The following is a 24,067-nucleotide window of genomic DNA, read 5'->3' on the forward strand; positions in this document are numbered from 1 at the left end:
TGCTCCAATCACTCTATCACAAAAAAATATGAGTTGTAGAAATTATTGGAAACTCAAGACAGCCATGACATTATGTCCTTTACAAGTGTATGTAAACTTTTGACCACAACTAGTGGTCAAAACTATATATATATATATATATATATATATATAGTTTATTATTTGTGCACTATTGACTAGCGATGCACCATAAATTTGGCCAAAAAAAAGACGCTGTTTTGATCAACGGAACAGCACTGCCAAAAACTGAATGTTGTGATGACGTAAGTAATACACACAGGGTTGTCCGGAGCAGGGGCAGCATTTCTGCGATGTGGACGTTTAACGTAACTGAGACATACTGGAGGACAGCGACCTACAAAATTTAAGAGGACACTGGCAACTTTTAAGGAGAGGAAAGCTCCCAGCAACGCGAAGCAAGTGTGACGTCAGGCTCTGTGCAGCTCGCTTTTCGTCGTGGACATGGAGTGACAGAAGTAAAGAGTCTCCATTAACACCAGAAATAGATGCTATATTTGTTGCCAGTCGTTCTTAATAAATAAAGAGTGACTAAAAAGATTGAAGAATTTTCTAGGGAAAGATGTTTTCTACAAAGTACATTCTACAATAAGCAGCAACAATTGAAATATAGAGCAAACAGATAGTAACACTATAATTAATATTTGTTTGAATAAATGTATACATTGTGTTTGCCTTTTTAATGAAAATATATGTAATATAGCAAATAATGTGATAACTTCATGTTATAGTCACGCCCCTAACCACTCTCCTACCGCCGCAGGTATCTTGGCAATCTGGGGGAAACCCTGGGCGGTCAGTGTGCAGATGGTCTGTAAAACATAATCGATGCAAACTTGTACATTCTTTAATTCTGATCCCTTGCACTGGAGTGCGTGCGGCGTTTGTAAAATCTTGCATTCTTTAACTCTTCTCGATTGTAATGACAATAAAGGTGATTCTGATTCTGATTCTGATTACCTCCAGGGGCACTCTGAAGAAATGTTTGTCCTTTTTGCCATTTGAATGGTTTCGTACAGCCGAAAACAACGCAAGAGTAGGGTAATTTTCTTTGAAAGAGGCTAAGGTCATGTCTACACTAAGTCGTTTAACCCCTTAAAACAAATAATTATTTAGCCTAAGCCCCGTTTCAGCCACACTAAACCAGCGTTTAAGGTCCCCCTGTTCGGACAAATTTTTACACGGGTAAGTCAGCCGTGTATTTCTTGAATCTCCGGCACTTAGCTTTGTTTGGACTCATTGAACGTTTACAAAGGGAGTTCGGAGAGGAAGTGACGCCAGAAAGACCACGCCCACACAGGAAGTGACGCCAGAAAGAACGCGCCACAACCAGCTTCATAATAAAGCGGTTTCGTAGCTCTGAGCTAACCACTGGAAATATGAAGGCGCGTCATCCAGACATGCCCGTGTTTCTCATTCTTCTACATGTACAGACGCTTGTGGAAATCACACATGAATACCTTAAGAGAAAGCGATTGCAGCTATTTGGAATATAACACTTCTCAGACAGCAAGAGAACTTTCGAATGTCAGCTGTGATTCTACTTAGCGAAAAACTTTGTCTATTTGTCGAAGTAGAGACAACGACAATGCAAGCTCCTGTGGATGTGATTAAAAAAAGGTAGCGTGTGCTTTGTGTACCTGGCCGTCAAGGGAAGACGAGGGAAAACAGCGAATGCACTAGGACTGGCAGAGCAGACTGTATCAGTTATTGTCCGCCATGTATATCGCGGACTCAACGTCTAGGTCCAAGAGTATATAAAGTCACCAAAAAAGGAATGGACAATGAAGGTGAAGGCCAAAGAGTGAGGAGTGTTCTGACCAGATATCCAGATCCCTAGTTTGATTGATGTAAAATGTTCTTTATCACATTGTTTACGTGTCTAATAAAGATTTGATTCATTTATGATGGCTCAGGTGTGATTCACTACAATAGGGCCCCACAGCACACTGGATTCCAGTTAATTGAAATACCACAACACTGGATATTGTTCAGATAAGTTAAATTCAAGAACTTGCACACAAAGCAACACTGGAGATAACTATGACATGTGCATTTTCTGCGCATGCGTACTAGGTCGCATTGCGCCAGCGGACGGAGGGGGGCGGGAGTCCTAAACGGTGGCATTGTTGTGTGTGGACAAGGATAAGGTTAGGTTTGATTTACCCTCGATAACCTTATCCGGCTTAGTGTAAACGGGACCTAAATGCTGCCTGCTACCTATTGAGAACAGACACTGGCTTGACCACCACGCATATTCAATGAGCTGGATGTGATGTAATTTAAAACCAGGCAATGGAGAAAGGACAAAAAAAGGACATGTAAACTCACCATTTTGGTTTGTGGTTCCATCGCCGTCCAACTGCCGTTTCTGTGCGCTCCTAAACTCCTTGAGGGAGAGGTAAAGCACCTTTCGCATCAGCCGCTCCTCCGACCACGGGATCCCATCGCTGTCATCCTGTGGAAACAAACAGAAGAGGCATTTACAATGTGGCTTGTTAGCATTCCATACATCTTTTATTCGGGAATAAATAAGCAAAGGTTATTTGGTGTATTTCACCGCAGCCGAGTAATCCATGGCGTGCCACATTGCGACATTAGCATGACACAGCCTTAGCTTGCATGGAGACACATTAGCATCACAATGCATGGAAGGACAGCTTCTGGCCACGATGTGGTGATAGGAGCACGGGCTTGATGAATAGGTAGGAAGCAAATGAAAAAAACATCACGGGGGCCACCGGGAGTTTGCGAGACGCTTATCGCTCCAGGCGAGACCGAGGCGGCAGATCTTATTGTCGGGGAGGTCAGCGGGAGTCGCAAACACACGCCACGTTCTTTTTATTGTGACACGAGGCTCTTCATTTAAAAGTTTCAATCTGAGCCACAAATGCATGACATCAGCCAACGGCTTCAACGTTTAGCGCAGCAAAGAGCCTCCATTTATTATTGGAGTTTTCAAAAAGCCTAATAGGAACAACATGGCGAGCTCTTTAGCTCGTCTCTCTCGTCGCTGCGCCAGCTGTGTTTGATGTCAAACATGCTAATGACTAAAGGAAATGAGATCAGGACATGAGCAACAACAAAAGCGCTGTTAATAAATAATGGAAAGTCAAATTACATTCGTTCTACGGTGAGGGGGGAGCACATTTGCAATGCTGCCGACTCACTCTTTCAGTCGAGTGCGAGGCAACACGTGTGGGATTGGCCATCACGCCGCTGACTCAGATCGTTTTCGTCTGGCGGTGACATCAGCGCTCGCGGAGAGAGACAGAGAAAGAGAGAGAGAGAGAGCTCCGGCGTAATCGCTGCAACATGTCGGCGTAATGAGATATCAAGTCCCCGGACGTCTATTTAGAGAGAAATGCTTCCGGCCCCAACAGCCACGGAATAAGTCCAAAAACGTCTGCAGCTGTCTGCTAAATGACTTTCACAGACGCGATCAGGCCTAACCCACAACAACACGTCAACGTCAAGAACTATGAACTCATGTTGGTGTGTTTTTATGGGTTAATATTGGAGTCCTTAAGGTCTTTTTTACCATGTTTTATCTCCGTTTCTTATTCTGCAGGCTTAGGCAAAAACTACTTAAAGATGCCCTATAATAATAGCACACCGGAGCTCTTGTAAAAAGAGCTCAGCAGCGCATGCACTTTTTGCGTCGGATGAAAAGAGCACAGCTCCCTCCCCCCATTCTCACCACATTCTACAGAGGCACTATAGAGAGCCTGCTGACCAACTGCATCTCTGTCTGGACTGGAGGCTGTAGTGCCTGAGACTGGAAGCCTCTGCAGAGAGTGGTGAGGATGGCGGAAAAGATCATCAGGACTCCTCTTCCTCCTATCCAGGAGATCACAAAAAGCCGCTGCCTGACCAGGGCTCAGAAAATCTGCAAAGACTCTCCCACCCCCACCAAGGACTGTTTTCACTGCTGGACTCTAGAAAGAGGTTCCGCAGCCTCCGAAGCAGAACCTCCAGGTTCTGTAACAGCTTCTTCCCTCAGGCCGTAAGACTCTTGAACACATCATAATTAAATTATCCCCTCAACTCCCCCCAAAATGGATTAACTCGCTGGAATAAAAAAAGACAATATAACATACATCCATAAACGTGGACGCATGTGAAAAAGTGCAATATATTTATCTGTACAGTAATCTATTTATTTATTTTATATATATATATATATATATATTTATTTATTTATATATGCACCTTATTGCTATTTTATCCTGCACTACCATGAGCTTATGTAACGAAATTTCGTTCTTATCTGTGCTATAAAGTTCAAGTTTGAATGACAATAAAAAGGAAGTCTAAGTCTAAGTCTAAGTCTAATGCAAAACCAACTTTTCCTAACTATTTGTTCCTGTTGTGTATTTGGAATCGGCAAATTGAAACCAAACCGTGGAAGCATTGCGGAAATATTTATAAAACAATGCCAATAAGCTCCTTCTTTTTCTCTATCCTCTTGTTGTGGGGCAGACTGGCTCGTACATGTACATGCATCCTCTGCTGTTGCCATTTCTAATACAAAGTAGCAAATAGTTCTAACTTACATCTGTCAGTAGACTCTCTATGGAAGCACTTCAAACCACAACAAAGATGGCTTGGAGAAGATGCAGTAGAAACGGAGCCACGTAAATAAAATACGCCTATAAAACGGCGCATCCTGAAGAGACGGTCAGAAAGTGGCTTGAAGATGGTCTCTAAAACATAATCTTTGCAACATGTGGACCAAAGAACCACCGTTATATGTTATGTAGACCACATGGAAGTGTTTTAAACGACAAAAAGAAAATCATAATATGACCCCTGAACCAATTGTGACATCATTTTGCAAACAGGTAGAACCTAGTAAAAAACGCTTCAGAACAGTTACCGTATTTTTCGGAGTATAAGTCGCACCGGAGTATAAGTCGCACCTGGCGAAAATGCATAATAAAAAAGGAAAAAAACATAAGTCGCACTGGAGCCCGGCCAAACTATGAAAAAAACTGCGACTTATAGTCCAAAAAATACGGTACTCAAAAATTGCTGTAAAATAAACGTATATAATATTTATATTAATATTTTTTTCCACTTAAAGCGAGTTAAACTTTTTAAACAACTTCTCCTTGAAGCGCACATATCAAGTATTACTTATTGCAGTAATCCTCAAACTGTGGGCTCACCTAGTGGTAAATATACTTGTTAAAAAAAAGTATCTGCCTTGTTTTTAATAAATACTTAGGCCTACTAAGCTATTGTATTTTAATGTTGGTTAATATGGTGGTACTTGGAGAGCCACGTTTTTTCTGAGGTGGTACTAGGTGAAAAAGGGTTGAGAACTACGACTTATAGTTGGTTTTAAGGCCTAAAATTTGAAAAGCTTTTTTGTGATTGCCTGATTGTGTAGCTGCTTTTTCTAAAAGTTGCCCCAAAAGTTGATGTTTTGAGGGTTATTTCAATTTCAATACCATTGAATCAACTTGTGGTTTTATGAATTTGTTTTAAATGTTTGAAGTGTTCCTTGTAACCTTAACCTCAAAAAAGCACAAAATGTCAACTAATTGGAAAACAGATACTATATTGATATTTTACTTATTTTATGACAGACTTACTGTAGAAGTAGACACTACATGGCAGTAAAAGTACCTACTCAGAGCCCATTGCCAAATTACTGTACTGTTGATGATTAAATACACCTATTACAAATGTCCGTTTTTGTGTAGCTTTGCCATTTTAAAGGATTAAAAAACATGTAAATAAAACATTTCACATATAATCTTTCAACACAAAAGGAAAAAAATCAGCACAAAATGTCCTTATTGAATCTCAATGGTTAAAAATGTTCTGTTATAGCCTCATTCACTCACTCTTTCCAATTCTCCTAATATATTTTGACACTATTGACAGCGAGGTGGATAAAAAGAAGCGCTTTTGCACGCACTATTGTTTTGATTTCACCACTCTTGGGGGACGGGGTCTCTGCAGAGCACAGCGGAGCGAGGAAGGGTAGACAGGGGGGTTATTAAAAGCTGGGTGTCGACGTGTGATGGAGCTGATGGGTGACAGCAGCCATGTTTCCACGGCAGGTTTATGACCTCGTTGTCATATTTTTCGTCCTGTACTTATCTAATAAATCACTCCCTTTCGGTGTATGCAAAAGCTTGCCATGTATGCGCCGATTACTTGGACGGCTCACTGCAACTTTTGGCTTCCCAGCGTGGCACGGGGCCAAATGTACCAACACACACATCTAACCCTGTGAAACACTGTCAAACACAGTTTAACTGCAGGGAGGCCATCCAAATGTCAATATCCACCTTTAAAGGCTGCATTCACACTTGGAGTTAGTAGGCACTCTGGGCCTAAAATTAAAAATACACACTTGGTGTGCACTTTAGTGTGGTTGGCTGAACGTCCACAGATCACACTGCTATTTTTGTCACGGGACTAAAGGATGCACCATAAAGAACATGACTCAAATTTTCCAAGGCAAAATGCTTTATTTTTACACAATGCTAGATTAACGTCTTAGATTCCACCAAAAGCCCTGTTGTCACTGAGAGACAGAACTTGCAACACTTTCTCATAAGACTAGGCCAATAAAACGATAGCAATATACTGTATATATAGTAAAAAACACATAATCATTAAAAAATGTGTTTGATAAAACATTCGATGTCTACTTTTTTGGGCTGCAAGAAACCAGAAAGAAAGAAACATGGTTGATTGCATGAACAAAGGCACTCACGGTCTGGAAACAGGAAGTGATCAGTGAGCAATGGACACACTAAACAGCCAATCACCTAACAGTATTAACTTTCAGGTTTGGGTGTGCCATCTTGTTGTCTCGTAGGCCTGGGTGATATGGTCTAAAAATAAAATCCCCGGTTTGTTTACAAAAAAATTTGATTTACGATTTTTTCAATTTTTTTCCTCTACTTTTAAAATAAATTATTGAATACAAATGACAGAGATCATTCAAAACAAGCTTTTCTTTTATTGGGTCAAACACTAGTAGTTTGAAATGACACTTTATACACTGCATCTTACTCTTAGCAAAATTCTGATTTGTATAATGTTGTTCTTTTTAAACTAGATATAAATTTTACTTTTTTTAAAATAATTTTCTAATAATTACAATTAAGAGCTTCCCTTGGGAAGCAGTACTTCTGCTTGAATAAAATACTTATGTTAACACAAACGAAGCATTGCACATTGCATGCAAATAAACAATCTCCAACATTGAGATCAATAAACTGCAAACTTCTGTCTTGAATAACATACTTCTATAAATAAAAATGTAGTATTATACCATCCATCCATTTTCTACCGCTTGTCCCTTCTTTATATCATGTATCCAGATAAATGATGAAGTAAAACATTGAGAGGATTAGGGTTGTACGGTATACCGGTATTAGTATAGTACCGCGATACCAATGAATCATATTCGGTACTATACCGCCTCTGAAAAGTACCGGTTCAAATTTGTGGTATCATCCAAAACTAATGTAAAGTATCAAACAACAGAAGAATAAGTGATTATTACATTTTAACAGAAGTGCAGATAGAACATGTTAAAAGAGAAAGTAAGCAGATATTAAGAGTAAATGAACAAGTAGATTAATAATTCATTTTCTACCACCTGTCCTTAATAATTTTGACAAAATAATAGAATGGAAAATGACACAATGTTACTGCATATGTCAGCAGACTAATTAGGAGCCTTTGTTTGCTTACTTACTAATAAAAGACAAGTTATCTAGTATGTTCTCTATTTTATTTAAGAACAAACTTGCAATAAGAAACATATGTTTAATGTACCGAAAGATTTGTGGTTAAAATAAAGAATGCAATTTTTTGTGGTTCCCTTTATTTAGAAAAGTATCAAAATAATTTTGGTGCTGGTACCAAAATATTGGTGTCGGGACAACACTACAGAGGACTATAGTTGGTTTCAGTAAGTAGATCAAGTAAATGCAGCCTTTTTTAATCACACATATTGGTAATGACCAGAGCAACTGCTTTAGTGATCGCTTTACGCATTGTGCTTCTTTCTCATCATACATGGCTACATCACACATACCTTGTGTAAATGATTCCACCATATAAGGTGATATTTAGCCGGTAGTTTGCTTGTTGTTGCGTCTTGTTTGCCTTGTAAAGAATTGTATTTCCCGCACTCGGCTGGAGGCTTTGGTTTCAGATGGTTTGTTTACAAAAAAATTTGATTTACGATTTTTTCAATTTTTTCCCTCTACTTTTAAAATAAATTATTGAATACAAATGACAGAGATCATTCAAAACAAGCTTTTCTTTTATTGGGTCAAACACCAGTAGTTTGAAATGACACTTTATACACTGCATCTTACTCTTAGCAAAATTCTGATTTGTATAATGTTGTTCTTTTTAAACTAGATATAAATTTTAACAAGTTTGTTGTGCGGATGCCTTTTTAAAACAAATTTTGCAGCGAGCAGTCACGAGTTCCACGCCTGTTGCCGCAAAACCGAAGTACAGACAACACTTTTCGTTCCTTCGAAACAAACGTCTCTCGTTAGCGTCAGCATTAGCCATGTTTTGCTATGTGAGCCGCTAAGGAAGTAAGGGGACGGCACAATCTACGGAAGGAAGCTAAAAAGTATGCCGGAGCAAGAGAAAGAAAAAAATTAAAATTTTAAATCGTCTGTAACAAAAAACTTGAAAATATTGATATATGTCTCGCAGTTGATTCTCTGCATGGAGTGAGAAGAGAAAGTAAAAATAAGTGCTGCTTCAAACGGACCACAGTCCAGAGCTGCGCTCACCTCTTTTCACCCTTTCCTATTTGGGTATACCGAAACCACCGGTAGGAACTAGAGTGAGGAACTGTATAAATAACTGTATAAATGTGCTACTTTAAAAAATGTATTTGGTCCAATAATATTTACATAATAATTTTTGCATAACACATTTTTGTCCAGACTTAAATAAGAATAATAGACCACATTAAATGTTACACAGACCACATGACTTCCTGGCAATAACCCTGCAAAAAAAGTTTCTCTAGGTTTCCAGTTTCACACTTTGCACTATTTTGTTACACTTTATTAAGCATATTCCTCATTTTTGCACCTTAATTCAAAGAGGTTATTGGTAAGTGTTTAGTGTAATTTTAGAATTGTGTTTACATTGATTGTTTTCCATGGTTGTGTTGATATTTCCTTTCCTGTCTGCCTTGATAGCGCTAAGGGGATTATAACCAGAGGAAGGTTAAAATTGAAATTAAAATGTTAAAACGTAATATATTTTTCTCCTGGTACATACTTTACAGAAGGTATAAAACATATCAATAATAATCGATATCAACTCGTATATCATGATACAGTTTTCAGCCATATCGCCCAGCCCTACTTTCTCCTACATATTTACCATTTCTGCGTGCTTTTATCATCATTTTAACACTGGCCCATGTCTTTGGTCTTTTAGCTCAAGTGAGCCGTTGTTTGGTGCACGCCAGGGATTCTTTAAACCCAAACAAACATAGCAAGTACGAATGCACCCTAACTGTGGGGGATTTGTGTTTTATCATACAGTCATATTACCAGTACTCTATCTCACTATCTCATTCAGGTGTGAGCTCTTCAGGAATAACGCTTAGTGTCGAGCGCTACCTGGTGCCAACACACTCCGAACAGCTCCCAGCAGGCTCATGGAGTCCTGCTAATGAGCGTGGGGACTCCGTCTTTGTGTGTGTGTGTGTGTGTGTGTGTGTGTGTGTGTGTGTGTGTGTGTGTGTGTGTGTGTGTGTGTGTGTGTGCGCGGGCGTGGGCTGTCACCCGGCAACCCTCCCCTCATGGGTATAATCCAAACTCTACAACCACACACACACACAGAAGGGCCTCCACGGGGATATTGCTAGTAAAGGATGTCAAATAAGATCATTTAATATATTCACACATTTTGGGCTGTGACGTATAAAACATTTAAAGTGGCATCACTTTCACTTGCTTCCCCACTGAGCGTCTACAAAGTACACTTCATTTCCATGAAACACCTTCAAAAGATTAAAGAGTGCACAACCAAGGAAGATACATTTTACGTGGTGTTCCCAAGCTATATTGCTTCTTTTTACAGTTGAAACAAGGTGTATAAATGCCAGCTTTTATAGTCCGTATAATGAGCACCAACAAAAAATGCAAGGACAAAATCCACCTGATAATTTTCCACCTTTAGCAACGGAATCTTAAGAAAGGCTGCAATATGCATGCCGGGACAGTAGGTGGCGGTGTTACTTTGTAAAGAAACATCATGAACATGGGCTTTTAATGTTGTGTCATTTGCACTTTTATGGGTGAAAACATTCACTAAAGTAATGTGACTATGTATCGGACTACAATGAAGACTTAAAAAAAAACTAGGGATGTCCGATAAGGGCTTTTTGCCGATATCCGATATTCCGATATTGTCCAACTCTTTAATTACCGATACCGATATCAACCGATATATGCAGTCGTGGAATTAACACATTATTATGCCTAATTTGGACAACCAGGTATTGTGAAGATAAGGCACTTTTTAAAAACATTTATAAAATAAGATAAATAAATTAAAAACATTTTCTTGAATAAAAAAGAAAGTAAAACAATATAAAAACAGTTACATAGAAACTAGAAATTAATGAAAGTTAGTAAAATTAACTGTTAAAGATTAGTACTATTAGTGGACCAGCAGCACGCACAATCATGTGTGCTTACGGACTGTATCCTTTGCAGACTGTATTGATATATAATGTAGGAACCAAAATATTAATAACAGAAAGAAACAACCCTTTTGTGTGAATGAATGTGGATGAGTGTAAATGGGGGAGGGAGATTTTTTGGGTTGGTGCACTAATTGTAAGTGTATCTTGTGTTTTTTATGTTGATTTAATAATAATTAAAAAAAAAAAACATTAAAAAAAACAAAAAAAAACCATACCGATACAGATAATAAAAAAAACCATACCGATAATTCCCGATGTTACATTTTAACGCATTTATCGCCGATAATATCGGCCTGCCAATACTATCGGCCTGCCAATACTATCGGACATCTCTAATAAAAACTAAAATAAAAGATAGTGAGACGTGTTTTCATGTAAACCAGTGGTTTTTAACCTGGGTTCGATCGAACCCTAGGGGTTCGGCGGAGCCTCCGCCGCTGAGGTCAAGACACACCAAAATCATCGTGTAAATAAAAACTTCTCCCTATCGGCGTATTATGGATACCCCCAAACAATTCTCCCCCTAATTTTCCATCTGATTTGCAGGTGTGTAATTTGTTATGAGTTAATGCACTGTGTTTGTGTTGTTCTTTGAACAAGGTGATTTTCATGCACGGTTCGTTTTGTGCACCAGTAAAAAAAACATAAATTTGTCTTGAATTTGAAAAAAAAAAACTTTTTTTTTTTTTTAACTGAAGAAGGGTTCGGTGAAGGCGCATATGAAACTGGTGGGGTTCGGTACTTCCAACAAGGTTAAGAACCACTGATGTAAACAAATATCCAAAATGACCATGTTAGCATTCTCCCTGACCAACAAACAAATTAATGGCTGATGGGCAACAAAAAAAATGTACCAGGAACAAGTGGACGTTAAAAATAAGGAAGAGACATCCTTGCCCTTTTGTGGGCTCTGAACAAAGGATGTCGTCGAGGCTTGTGCAGCCCTTTGAGACACTTGTGATTTAGGGCTATATAAATAAACATTGATTGATTGATTGATGATCATATCAATCAACACATCTGCTGTACGTCTGTTTAGACCTGGGTAGATATTTGATAAGTCAATTAACCAAATGATAAATAAAAAAAAGAACTCAATAACTTTGCCAGTCTTGATAATCGCTATGTGTATGTGTTGTTAAGAGCTACATTCATTTCAGCAGCTGGGCACTGGTTTTACATGCACATAAACTGTAATAAAAATAACCACAGTAAAACTCCCGATATAATAATATCGTATAAGTTAAAATTATCAAAAAATTGTGATTGATAAACACTCATTGAAATTATAGACAAACTAGCATTAACTTGCAACCTAGTTTAAATGCTTAAATGACAACAAGAGACATTAAGAAATGTCATACCCCAATCTAAACATGAATAAACACATTGCCGTCTGAACAACTAAGCTACAGTATTCACATTAAACATAAAAGATGTGCTGTCCTTGCACAAAGTAACTGATACAAACCCCACAGTGTCGAGTTGAAACGGACAGTGTTGTGAATTTGTGAAGTGAATTATATTTATATAGCGCTTTTCTCTAGTAACTCAAAGCGCTTTGCATAGTGAAACCCATTATCTAAGTTAAATTTAAACCAGAGTGGGGGCCACCGGGAGCAGGTGGGTAAAGTATCTTGCCCAAGGACACAACGGCAGTGACGAAGATGGCAGAAGCGGGCATCGAACCTGGAAGTGAAGTCGCGTGACGTCACAAACTAATAAGTGAAACGAAGAGATCACCATATTTGCATTTATTTTAAAAATATTGACAAACATTTGCAACTGAGATAGGCCCCAGCCACCCCCGCCACCCCAAGAAGGACAAGCGTTAGAAAATGGATGGATGGATGGATGGATGGAATACAAACAAATAAAAATGTGTCTTATGAAGTCAGAACAATATTCAATATTTTTTCCTGCCAAGAAAGTATATAGTGTCTATTTATTTTAGTTAATTAAAAAAACAAAAAAAACAAAAAAAAAACGTGTACTTTTGGAGCACATTCAATAACACCGCGATAATGATCATTTTGGTAACTTCTTTATTTCGCCATTTTATTTATTGTTTTGGTTGTGTATATTTGAGGGTCCCCCACTCCAGAGACAGAACCCTACATGTACTTGATCCTGGCGCACCGCCACCACAACATAAATGAGGTCACACTTTCAAAATGAAGTTGTTTTTTTTTTACATTTTTTTTTTTTGCATGAAAACAAATTGAACAAAAAGTAATATATTGTATGAATCGATATACTGTATATAGTATATTAGTTATGTACAATTGGTCATAATAAATTTGGAAAACATCTAAAAAAAACAAAAAAACATTCCTCTCTTTAAAGAAAAAAAAATGTTAATCTAAATTGCCTGTCAGGAGCCTGTCACTTTTGCAGCTGGTCTCGCACCAAAAATGAGTTGACACCTGGCAGAAGTAAGGAGAGAAAGTTGAAGAGAAAGGTATTTAAAGTTAATTAAGGCTCTGGGCAGCACGGTGGAAGAGGGGTTAGTGCGTCTGCCTCACAATACGAAGGTCCTGAGTAGTCGTGAGTGCAATCCTGGCCTCGGGATCTTTCTGTGTGGAGTTTGCATGTTCTCCCCGTGACTGCGTGGGTTCCCTCCGGTACTCCGGCTTCCTCCCACCTCCAAAGACATGCACCTGGGGATAGGTTGATTGGCAACACTAAATTGGCCCTAGTGTGTGAATGTGAGTGTGAATGTTGTCTGTCTATCTGTGTTGGCCCTGCGATGAGGTGGCGACTTGTCCAGGGTGTACCCCGCCTTCCGCCCGATTGTAGCTGAGATAGGCTCCAGCGCCCCCCGCGACCCCAAAGGGAATAAGCGGTAGAAAATGGATGGATGGATAAGGCATCTCTACCCTCATTTTGACATTACTACCGACAATAACACCTTACATTACGCCGTGTGCGTCTTCAAACCTCCATTTGGACATCTCTGTGTGTAGCGTGCATGTTCTCCCGTGCATGTGGGGTTTTCTCTGGGTACTACGGCTTCCTCCCAAATTCCAAAAATATGCATGTTGCTAACATGTGTTAACGAACACCCTGAGTTAGCTTAATTGGGGACTGTAAATTGTCCATAGGTGAGTGTGAATGATTATCTTTCCATGTATTTGCCCTGCAATTGGCCATGCTAATTTTGGTTAGCCTGTCAATGAGCTGCTCCATTGTACGATATCATTAAGTTGTGGACGTTATAGCAAACCTTCATCCTGTACAATTGTATTGCTTTTTTCAGTTTATTCCAAACTGTATTAATAATTTAACGTGATTCCTATATGTATGTGCACTTCATGTGTGCATATAATAGGGATGTCCCGATCCGATATTTGGATCGGATCGGCTGCCGATATTTGCCAAAAATTGCGTATCGGCAAGGCATGGGAAAATGTTGATCCAGATCCAGTTTAAAAAAAAACTCCGGTCCGTGTTCTCCAACGCACCGATTTAAATAATACATTCCACTTTTCTGCTGCACCGTTTCGCATTTTCCAGCACACCTTCAACATATCCACACGTCTGTGAATTCTCACGCAGTTGCTTTTAGCTGCTAGCATTACACGACAGGCTCTTCTCACTCTTTCCTGTGTCTCCCTCTCACAGACAGCAAGTGCACCTTCTTACACACGTCACATACTGTCACGTCATACATCACATACAGTCACGTCATAAGCAGGCAAACATTTCCACATCAACGCCGTATGAAAAAATTAGTGATTTTTTTAGTTGTGATTTCCTTCTCTGCATGAAAGTTTAAAAGTAGCATATATTAATGCAGTATGAAGAAGAATGTTTTAATGTAGACATGCAAGCCTTGAAAGAAAATTTTGAAAATCAAGACTACGGTACATTTCCTGCAAATGGATGCATTTCTACCCTATATTTTAACTTTAGATTTATTCTCATATCAAACTCTTTTGGCTGTCTTTTTAACACTTACATCCGGCGCCCCCCTCCACACCCTGGATTATAAATAATGTAAATAATTCAATGTGATTATCTTGTGTGATGACTGTATTATGATAGTATATATCTGATAGTATATATCTGTATCATGAATCAATTTAAGTGGACCCCGACTTAAACAAGTTGAAAAACTTATTCGGGTGTTACTATTTAGTGGTCAATTGTACGGAATATGTACTTCACTGTGCAACCTACTAATAAAAGTCTCAATCAATCAATCAAAACACATAGAATCATCATACTGCTGTGATTATATGCATCAAGTGTTCATTCAAGGCTAAGGCAAAATATCGAGATATATATTGTGTATCGCAATATGGCCTTAAAATATCGCAATATTAAAAAAAGGCCATATCGCCCAGCCCTAGTTCAATGATGCCATTTCTGTTCGTCATGTATAATTTTGTCTATTTTGTGTTTATCCTTGAATAAACAGGTCAGTTTCTTGTTACCAACTATTGTGTATTATTCAAACTCCCCTAATTCAGCTGGCTAGTTGTTATCAAGAGTACTAAAACCCTTTTCAACATGATTCTGACAACTAAGTAGGCTAAATAACTTTAAACTTTAATACATGCTCGGATAGGCCAGTATCGGTATCGGTCAGAATCGGTATCGGATCGGAAATGCAAAAACAATATCGGTATCGGATCGGAAGTGCAAAAACCTGGATCGGGACATCCCTAGCATATAATGTACTTTCCTTAGTGTGATTAGTGTTACAGTGACTTCATTGTGGAGAATATCAATAAATCACTTCCAGTTAATAGTTGCATCTCCCAAATTCAAATGACTGTTTACATATTTGCCAAACTAATTCCAACATTCAGGTAGGGCAGAATATAGTGTAGCTGTATTACCTTTTACAATAAGCAGCAACAATTGAAAAATAACAATATAAAAAAAAATATCCATCAACTTTCTACCGCTTGTCTCTCTGTTGTTTCTAATAACTAATAACAGTTTTGTTTTTAAATATACAGAAAAACATGTGGAGCCTTTTTAAAGAAAATATATCCATCATTGCCAATCAAAATTATCATGATGCCAAATATATATGATGTCACATTGACCACGCCTCTACCGCCACATATATAATGGGAAATTGGGTGATATTTTATTGCTTTTGGTTATGATTTTTATTCAAGCGCAAAATTTTGCAAGCAGACAGAGTATATTTTATTCTTATTTGTTTGTTTTAACCTGGAAGTGTAAAAGTTTACATTCCAGTTAAAATATTCCAGAAATACAATCGACAGTGCGCCTTATAACCCGGTGCGCCTAATGTACGCATTAATTCCGGTTGTGCTTACAGACCTCGAAGCAATTTTATTTGGTACATGGTGTAATGATAAGTGTGACCAGTAGATGGCATCACACAAGATATGTGTGGACTCTAGGAAGACGCCTGTTCAATAAATGACTAGCAAGTATCCGTCAGCAAGCAACACCAAAACTTTGATGTTTCATGAAGAAAATACTTTACACGAGGCGCTCAAAAATCTGTTAAAATGTTTTAGTACAACTTTAGTAAGCTACAAAGCTGCACCGCTTGATTGAACGCGGGGCATTACGGCTACCGTAGTCTGACGTACTGTGCTTCAAAATACGTGTATTATTATGGTGGGTATAAAGACCCCAAAATGGCACCTATTAAGAGACATTATCTGGCTTTTTGTTTCGCAATATTATGCAAATCAAAAGAGAGGAGGAGTATATTTACAGCTAGAATTCACTGAAAGTCAAGTATTTCATATATATATATATATATATATATATATATATATACATATATATATATATAAGAAATACTTGACTTTCAGTGAATTCTAGCTATATATATATATATATATATATTTTTTTTTTTTTTATTATTATATATATATATATATATATATATATACACACACATATATATATATATATATATATATATATATATATATATATATATATATATATATATATATATATATATATATATATATATATATATGTATATATATATACAGTCAAGAAAATAAGTATTTGAACACCCTGCTATTTTGCAAGTTCTCCCACTTAGAAATCATGGAGGGGTCTGAAATTTCCATGGTAGGTGCATGTCCACTGTATGAGAGATAACCTAAAAAGAAAAATCCGGAAATCACAATCTATGATTTTTTAACAATTTATTTGTGTGATACAGCTGAAAATAAGTATTTGACCAAGATTAATATTTGGTAGAGTAGCCTTTGTTTGCAATTACAGAGGTCAAACGTTTCCTGTAGTTCTTCACCAGGTTTGCACAGACTGCAGGAGGGATTTTGGCCCACTCCTCCACACAGATCTTCTCTAGATCAGTCAGGTTTCTGGGCTGTCGCTGAGTAACACACACTTTCAGCTCCCTCCAAAGATTTTCAATTGGATTTAGGTCTGGAGACTGGCTAGGCCACTCCAGAACCTTGATATGGTTCTTACGAAGCCACTTCTTGGTTTTCCTGGCTGTGTGCTTTGGGTCATTGTCATGTTGGAAGATCCAGCCACAACTCATCTTCAATGATCTGACTGAGGGAAGGAGGTTTTTGGCCAAAATCTCACAATACATGGCTGCAGTCATCCTCTCCTTAATACAGTACAGTCGTCCTGTCCCATGAGCAGAAAAACACCCCCAAAGCATGATGCTACCACCCCTATGCTTCACAGTAGGGATGGTGTTCTTGGGATGGTATGCATCATTCTTCTTCCTCCAAACACGCATAGTGGAATTATGACCAAAAAAGTCAATTTTGGTCTCATCTGTCCACAAAACTTTCTCCCATGACTCCTCTGGATCATCCAAATGGTCATTGGCAAACTTAAGACGGGCCTTAACATGTGCTGGTTCAAGCAGGGGAACCTTCCGTGCCATGCATGATTTCAAAGCATGACATCTTAGTGTATTACCAACAGTGACCATGGAAACAGTGGTCCCAGCTCTTTTCCGGTCATTGACCAAGTCCTGCCGTGTAGTCCTGGGCTGATTCCTCACCTTTCTTAGCATCATTGAGACCCCACGAGGTCATATCTTGCATGGTGCTCCACTCCGATTGAGATTGACCGTCATGTTTAGCTTCTTCCATTTTCTAATGATTGCTCCAACAGTGGACCTTTTTTCACCAAGCTGCTTGGCAATTTCTCCGTAGCCCTTTCCATCCTTGTGGAGTTGTACAATTTTGTCTCTGGTGTCTTTGGACAGCTCTTGGGTCTTAGCCATGCTGAATGTTTGGGTCTTACTGATTGTATGGGGTGGACAGGTGTCTTTATGCAGGTAACGACCTCACACAGGTGCATCTGATTCAGGATTATACAGTGGAGTGGAGGAGGACTTTTAAAGGCGGACTAACAGGTCTTTGAGGGTCAGAATTCTAGCTGATAGACAGGTGTTCAAATACTTATTTTCAGCTGTATCACACGAATAAATTGTTTAAAAAATCATAGAATGTGATTTCTGAATTTTTCTTTTTAGGTTCTCTCTCATACAGTGGACATGCACCTACCGTGGAAATTTCAGACCCCTCCATGATTTCAAAGTGGGAGAACTTGCAAAATAGCAGGGTGTTCAAATACTTATTTTCTTGACTGTATATATATATAAATAAGAGAAATACTTGAATTTCAGTGTTCATTTATTTACACATAGACACACACATAACACTCATCTACTCATTGAGTTAAGGGTTGAATTGTCCATCCTTGTTCTATTCTCTGTCACTATGTTTCTAACCATGCTGAACACCCTCTCTGATGATGCATTCTGCTTTGTCTCCTTGTTGTGTGCGCAGTTGTGCACTGCACTCTCTAAAAGCCGTAGATGTTATTGTCACATATGCATGTAAAGTAGATGGCAGTATTGTCCTGTTTAAGAGTGTCACAACATTGCTGTTTACGGCAGACGAACTGCTTTACGGTAGACAAAAACGTGACTGCTGTTGTTGTGTGTTGTTGCCGCGCTGGGAGGGCGTTAATGAAACTGCCTAACAATAAATTCACATAGGAAACCAAGAACTCGCCCTCGATCATTCTACAGTTATAACGTCATTGGGCAGGCACGCCGTTTATATTGTGGGAAAGCGGACGTGAAAACAGGCTGTCGACACGTCACTCAGGTCCGCCTGAATTTCGGGAGAAAATTTGTCCTGGGAGGTTTTCGGGAGAGGCGCTGAATTTCAGGAGTCTCCCGGAAAATCCGGGAGGTTTGGCAAGTATGAGTGGAGTCACGTAAATAAGGCCGCCCACTAACGCCGCATCCTGAAGATATGGTCAGAAAGCGCCTTGAAGATGGTCTGTATAAAACATAATCAATGCAACATTTTGACCAAAGAACCACCATTACATGTTATGTAGACCACAAGGAAATGTTTTAAATGTAGAAAAAAAAGATCACAATGAAATCCCTTCAATGCGCCTGGTAATCGGGTGCGGTTTTTGTATTAAAATAGACCTGCATAGACCCGCTCATCGGCAGTGTGCCTTATAATCCGGTGAGCCTTATGATTCCGAAAAAACGGTACTTACATTATTATGTATTATCATTACATCAGTGGTTGATTTGGTCTCAAAATAATGTTGACAATATTATTGTTTATCGGCAATATTTTGTAGGTTAATATATCGTCGAGGCAATATTTGTTATTGTTAAGACATTAATCTGCTACTTTGTTAGAAAATTGATTCCCATTCTGGAGTATGGCAAAATGATCTTTTTCATCATTAACACAAGACTGAATGACAAATGTTTGTTCTAGTAAGACTGGGGCTTTAAGAGCATGGCACAAAATGTCTTTAGGTATGAAAACTAACAGCTAGTGACAAACAATGTGGTCAATCATACCACAATTCTACACAGAAAGTCATGCAATAATTTCTTGTGAAGAAGACACACAATCTGCATTATAGCGTGTATTGTATTGTATTGTGTGTGTGTGTGTGTGTGTGTGTGTGTGTGTGTGTGTGTGTGTGTGTGTGTGTGTGTGTGTGTGTGTGTGTGTGTGTGTGTGTGTGTGTGTGTGTGTGTGTGTCTACGCCATCCATTCTAAAAATATCCCATTGCTGCTGCGGATGTCACAGCGCTGGAATGTGGGCCACGCGCCGGCAGCGATCCACTCTTCAAAAGCGCCTGGAAATCAGTTATCCTAACACACATTTCCACTTTAAGGTGAGACATCTCAAAAAAACAAAAGACAGACAGATGAAAAAATGTTGTTTTAACAAAATCTGGCTTTTTGTTGTATCCAGTAGTCTCTCTCAACCACGTCCTTCCTACCTCCCATTCTTCCGCTCCCACACAAGACACGTGTGGCCCAGATGACGGGCGGCGAGGATGCGTCAATCATTAGGCTGTTAGCAATTATTCAATTCCGATTGAGGTCAACGCAACTTTTTCTGCGGGAAGTGGTGGATTTGTGGATACAAATTAAAATGATTAAAGCGTCTTGATCATGCACACTGTACAACAACGTAGCAGCTGCTAAGTGTTATGACAAATGGGAACTTTGAGCGGAAGAATTTTGGAAGAAACACATCACAAAAGAGACAGATTCTATTAATTTGGTGTCACTTTTGGGAGCAAAGCCCAGTGGCCGACACATGGAATACAGGGAAAACACATGCAATACTGGGAAAGAACAACTCGTTAAACCAGTAGCTCGATTACATTGTTTGAAAAAAAGTTTAAATACAGAAAATTTACTTTTTCACTGCGCCGATTTTCTTCTGGGCATCCTGTTCATTTATTTTTATGTCCCTCTCAGACCTGACTTACTCATAGATATGATTATGATGATGCCGCCTTCAGGTTTGCCAGGCAGGTCAACACGGTCGCCATCTTGAGGAGGGGTTTCGTAAGACCGATCAGGCCGGTGTGCATTCGACTGGCACCAAAATTTTAATCATTGACAGACCTCTGCCTCGGTTGACTAAAGCAGTAGAGATGGCTTCGCCCTGCTCAAGATGGCGCCCCTGTTGAAGCATCGTTTCAATTAGAGCCGGCATCGACGTATTTATATCTACGGGGCTTACTTCTTAGTAGCATGCAAACTTCTGGTTTCATTTCCCTTTGTGTTTAGCTGTTTGTATGTTTTGAACATAGTTACGCGTTTACCGCGCAACTATGTGTAGTGTTTTGTGAAGTCACGTGTTTTGACGGTTTGTGTTTTGGATGTATGCCCCTATGACTTAAAGGGCTAAATATTAAGATTTTGTTTCTACATTTGAAACACTTCCTTGTGGTTTACATAACATGATGGTGGTTCTTTGGTCAAAATGTTGCATCAATTTATGTTTCTGATCGTCTCTTCAGGATGCGCCGTTTTGCGGGCGCTCTTATCTACGTGCCTCCACTTCGATTGTGTCTGCTCCCCGTCAGCCATATTGTAGTTTTTAGCTAGGGATGTCCGATAATGGCTTTTTGCTGATATCCGATATTGCCCAACTCTTTAATTACCGACACCGATATCAACCGATATATGCAGTCGTGGAATTAACACATTATTATGCCTAATTTGGACAACCAGGTATGGTTAAAATAAGGTACTTTTTAAAAAAAGTAATAAAATAAGATAAATAAATTAAAAACATTTTCTTGAATAAAAAAGAAAGTAAAACAATATAAAAACAGTTACATAGAAACTAGCAATTAATGAAAATTTGTAAAATTAACTGTTAAAGGATAGTACTATTAGTGGACCAGCAGTACGCAGAATCATGTGTGCTTACGGACTGTATTCCTTGCAGACTGTATTGATATATATTGATATATAATGTAGGAACCAGAATATTAATAACAGAAAGAAACAACCCTTTTGAGTGAATGAGTGTAAATGGGGGAAGGAGGTTTTTTGGGTTGGTGCACTAATTGTAAGTGTATCTTGTGTTTTTTTTATGTTGATTTAATAAAATTAAAAAAAATAAAAATAAAAATAAAAATAAAAATAAAAATAAAAATAAAAATAAAAATAAAAATAAAAATAAAAATAAAAATAAAAATAAAATAAAATAAAATAAAATAAAATAAATAAATAAAAAACGATACCGATAAAAAAACCAATACCGATAATTTCCGATATTACATTTTAACGCATTTATCGGCCGATATTATCGGACATCCCTATTTTTAGCACTACCATATGGAGCTTAGTGACAGATATAAGTGTAAAGTATACATTCATTTGTATTAGAAATAGGAACAGTGGAGGATGCATGTGCATGTACGAGCCAGTATGCCCCATAAGAGGATAGAGAAAAAGAAAGAGCTTATTGACTACAGCATTGAACTACAATGGCGGACTTGCGCAACGATCTACAGGTAAATCTCTACCATATATGAAGATATCCGCTAAACTGACCATTGGTAAAAATTTAACAAACGGGGCACATTTTAAACGACTCGTTTGGAGGAAGTATGAAGGAAGGCAAGATTGTTTTTAAATATCTCTGCCATGTCTCCATGGTTTGATTTCACATTTTTTGACACTTACGCAAATTCAAAATACACAAAAACAGGTAAGAAAAGTTGGTTTTGCATAATAGGTCCCCTTTAGGGTACTTGACTATGCAGACAATGAACAAAAAACACATAACTTTGCAAAAATGAACACTATCAACTCCTTTTTCAATGCCAGTTAAATGCTGCTGAAAGATGCCAAGTCAAGGATGCAGATGTTGCTGATTGAAGCATCAGAATGTCATTAATCCAAGTATAAGGTGATGACATCCAGACAACAGGATTGGACAGTAAATTTAGAAGCTGATATGACATTTTTCAGGACGTGAGATTGACTTTGAAGCTTTGATAAGAACTCCAGTATTTTGGAAAAAGTAGAAAGTCCTAGAGTCAAGAGATGAAGATATTAACTGATAGATTTTCTTAACAGCTTCAAAATGACCAATTAATCAGTTATCTTTTCAAAACAACTGTAAACAATTATTAGAGAGTCTTCTCAATGTTCTAAACTCCTCTTTTGATGCCCGTATTGCGCAGAATAATGCTGTAAGGAGTGGATGTAGATCATCTTCCTGTAGTTAACATTATATGAGTAGAATTGACTAAACAGCGCCTCTGTTGGTTACAACCGTGTAGTGCAGGGGTATCAAATTCATTTTAGCTCAGGGGCCACATGGAGGAAAATATATTCTTTAGGGGACTGCACTGGTAAAATATGGCATAATAACTCAAAAATAAAGACAACTTCAGATTGTTTTCTTTGTTTTACTTTGGCCAAAAATAGATCAAGCACATTCTGAAAATGAACATGGCCAAAAATACAACAGGCACATTCTGAAAATATACATATCAAAAATAATCCTCTAGACAAAACAATTCAAATTAGTTGAAACTTCTGAAGAAAAAATTGGTGCAGTTTAAAAACTCAATGGACACAATGAACTTAGAATTTGTCTCAGTATATCTACAAAGCCATTAAACTTTAAGTCACAGCCTATCTGGGATTGAACAAATACTAAATAATACAAACAATACTAAATATTGAAAAAACACGAGGTAGCAAATGCCTCATTTGTCATTTCCATGTATTAATCCTGTGCTAACTCAAACCATACAAACAGAGGTAGGACCATTTCCAGAGAGTTGAGTTGCACTCTCCGCCCACTATTCTCCTTTTTGATGGCGACATTTTGGGGGCAACGTGGGTGCCAAAGCATAATGTGTTTGAAGCAGAAGACGTAAAACGGCACGTTTTTTTTGGGAGGAGCCACAGCCACGCTTTACTGTGTACCTCTTGTTTGGGGTACTTGCTTGGTCCCGCTTTAAACCGTTTGCTTGCCTAACAGACTTGGTGTTGCAACATTAGTGGAGACATTTAGAACTTCAGGTTTATTAAAATTTGCAGCCCTATTTAATACTTAACTAACACATCTCGCTGTCTGCAGGCCTGATATGGCCTGCGTTAGACACCCCTGAAGTAGTGTACTCTTGTTTCAATACAGGAGTTATTATCAGCAGCTTGATTAATCTATTGACCACCGCTTTTTCAGCCCCCTTCTGGTAATGACAGGTTCTACCACGTATACAAAATATGCAAGAAAATGCTTATTATCAGCATGATCTGGAAAAGGAAGTAATTGACGAATGGATTCCTAAACTCTCATTCTAATCCTCAATGCATACTGCACCCTTGAGGCTTCAAGTGGGTACGGGTGCTCGGCTAAACTCAGAACGAACACATAGAGAGAGAGAGAGAAAGAGAGACTAAAGCGAGGTTACGAGGTTGCAGAGCACATGAGGCCATATATAATCGCCTCATTACACCAGCTCACCGCTTCGGAATGCAAACCGAGCGACTGTGAGCTTTAAAA

The 24,067-nt window shown here is 38.5% G+C and overlaps 1 protein-coding gene across 3 annotated transcripts in view; it reads right to left on the reverse strand.

Moving 5' to 3' along the window:
* Positions 1–24,067, reverse strand: part of jarid2b (jumonji and AT-rich interaction domain containing 2b) — a 225,897-nt gene that overhangs the window by 114,570 nt on the left and 87,260 nt on the right. For all 3 annotated transcript variants that reach the window (XM_061966900.2, XM_061966898.2, XM_061966899.2), the window contains exon 2: positions 2,350–2,476. In XM_061966900.2, the coding sequence (XP_061822884.1) occupies positions 2,350–2,476 (127 nt within the window). The remainder of the gene's footprint in view (positions 1–2,349; positions 2,477–24,067) is intronic.

This window comes from Nerophis lumbriciformis, linkage group LG11, assembly GCF_033978685.3.
Source record: "Nerophis lumbriciformis linkage group LG11, RoL_Nlum_v2.1, whole genome shotgun sequence".
In the NCBI taxonomy this organism is placed as follows: domain Eukaryota; kingdom Metazoa; phylum Chordata; class Actinopteri; order Syngnathiformes; family Syngnathidae; genus Nerophis; species Nerophis lumbriciformis.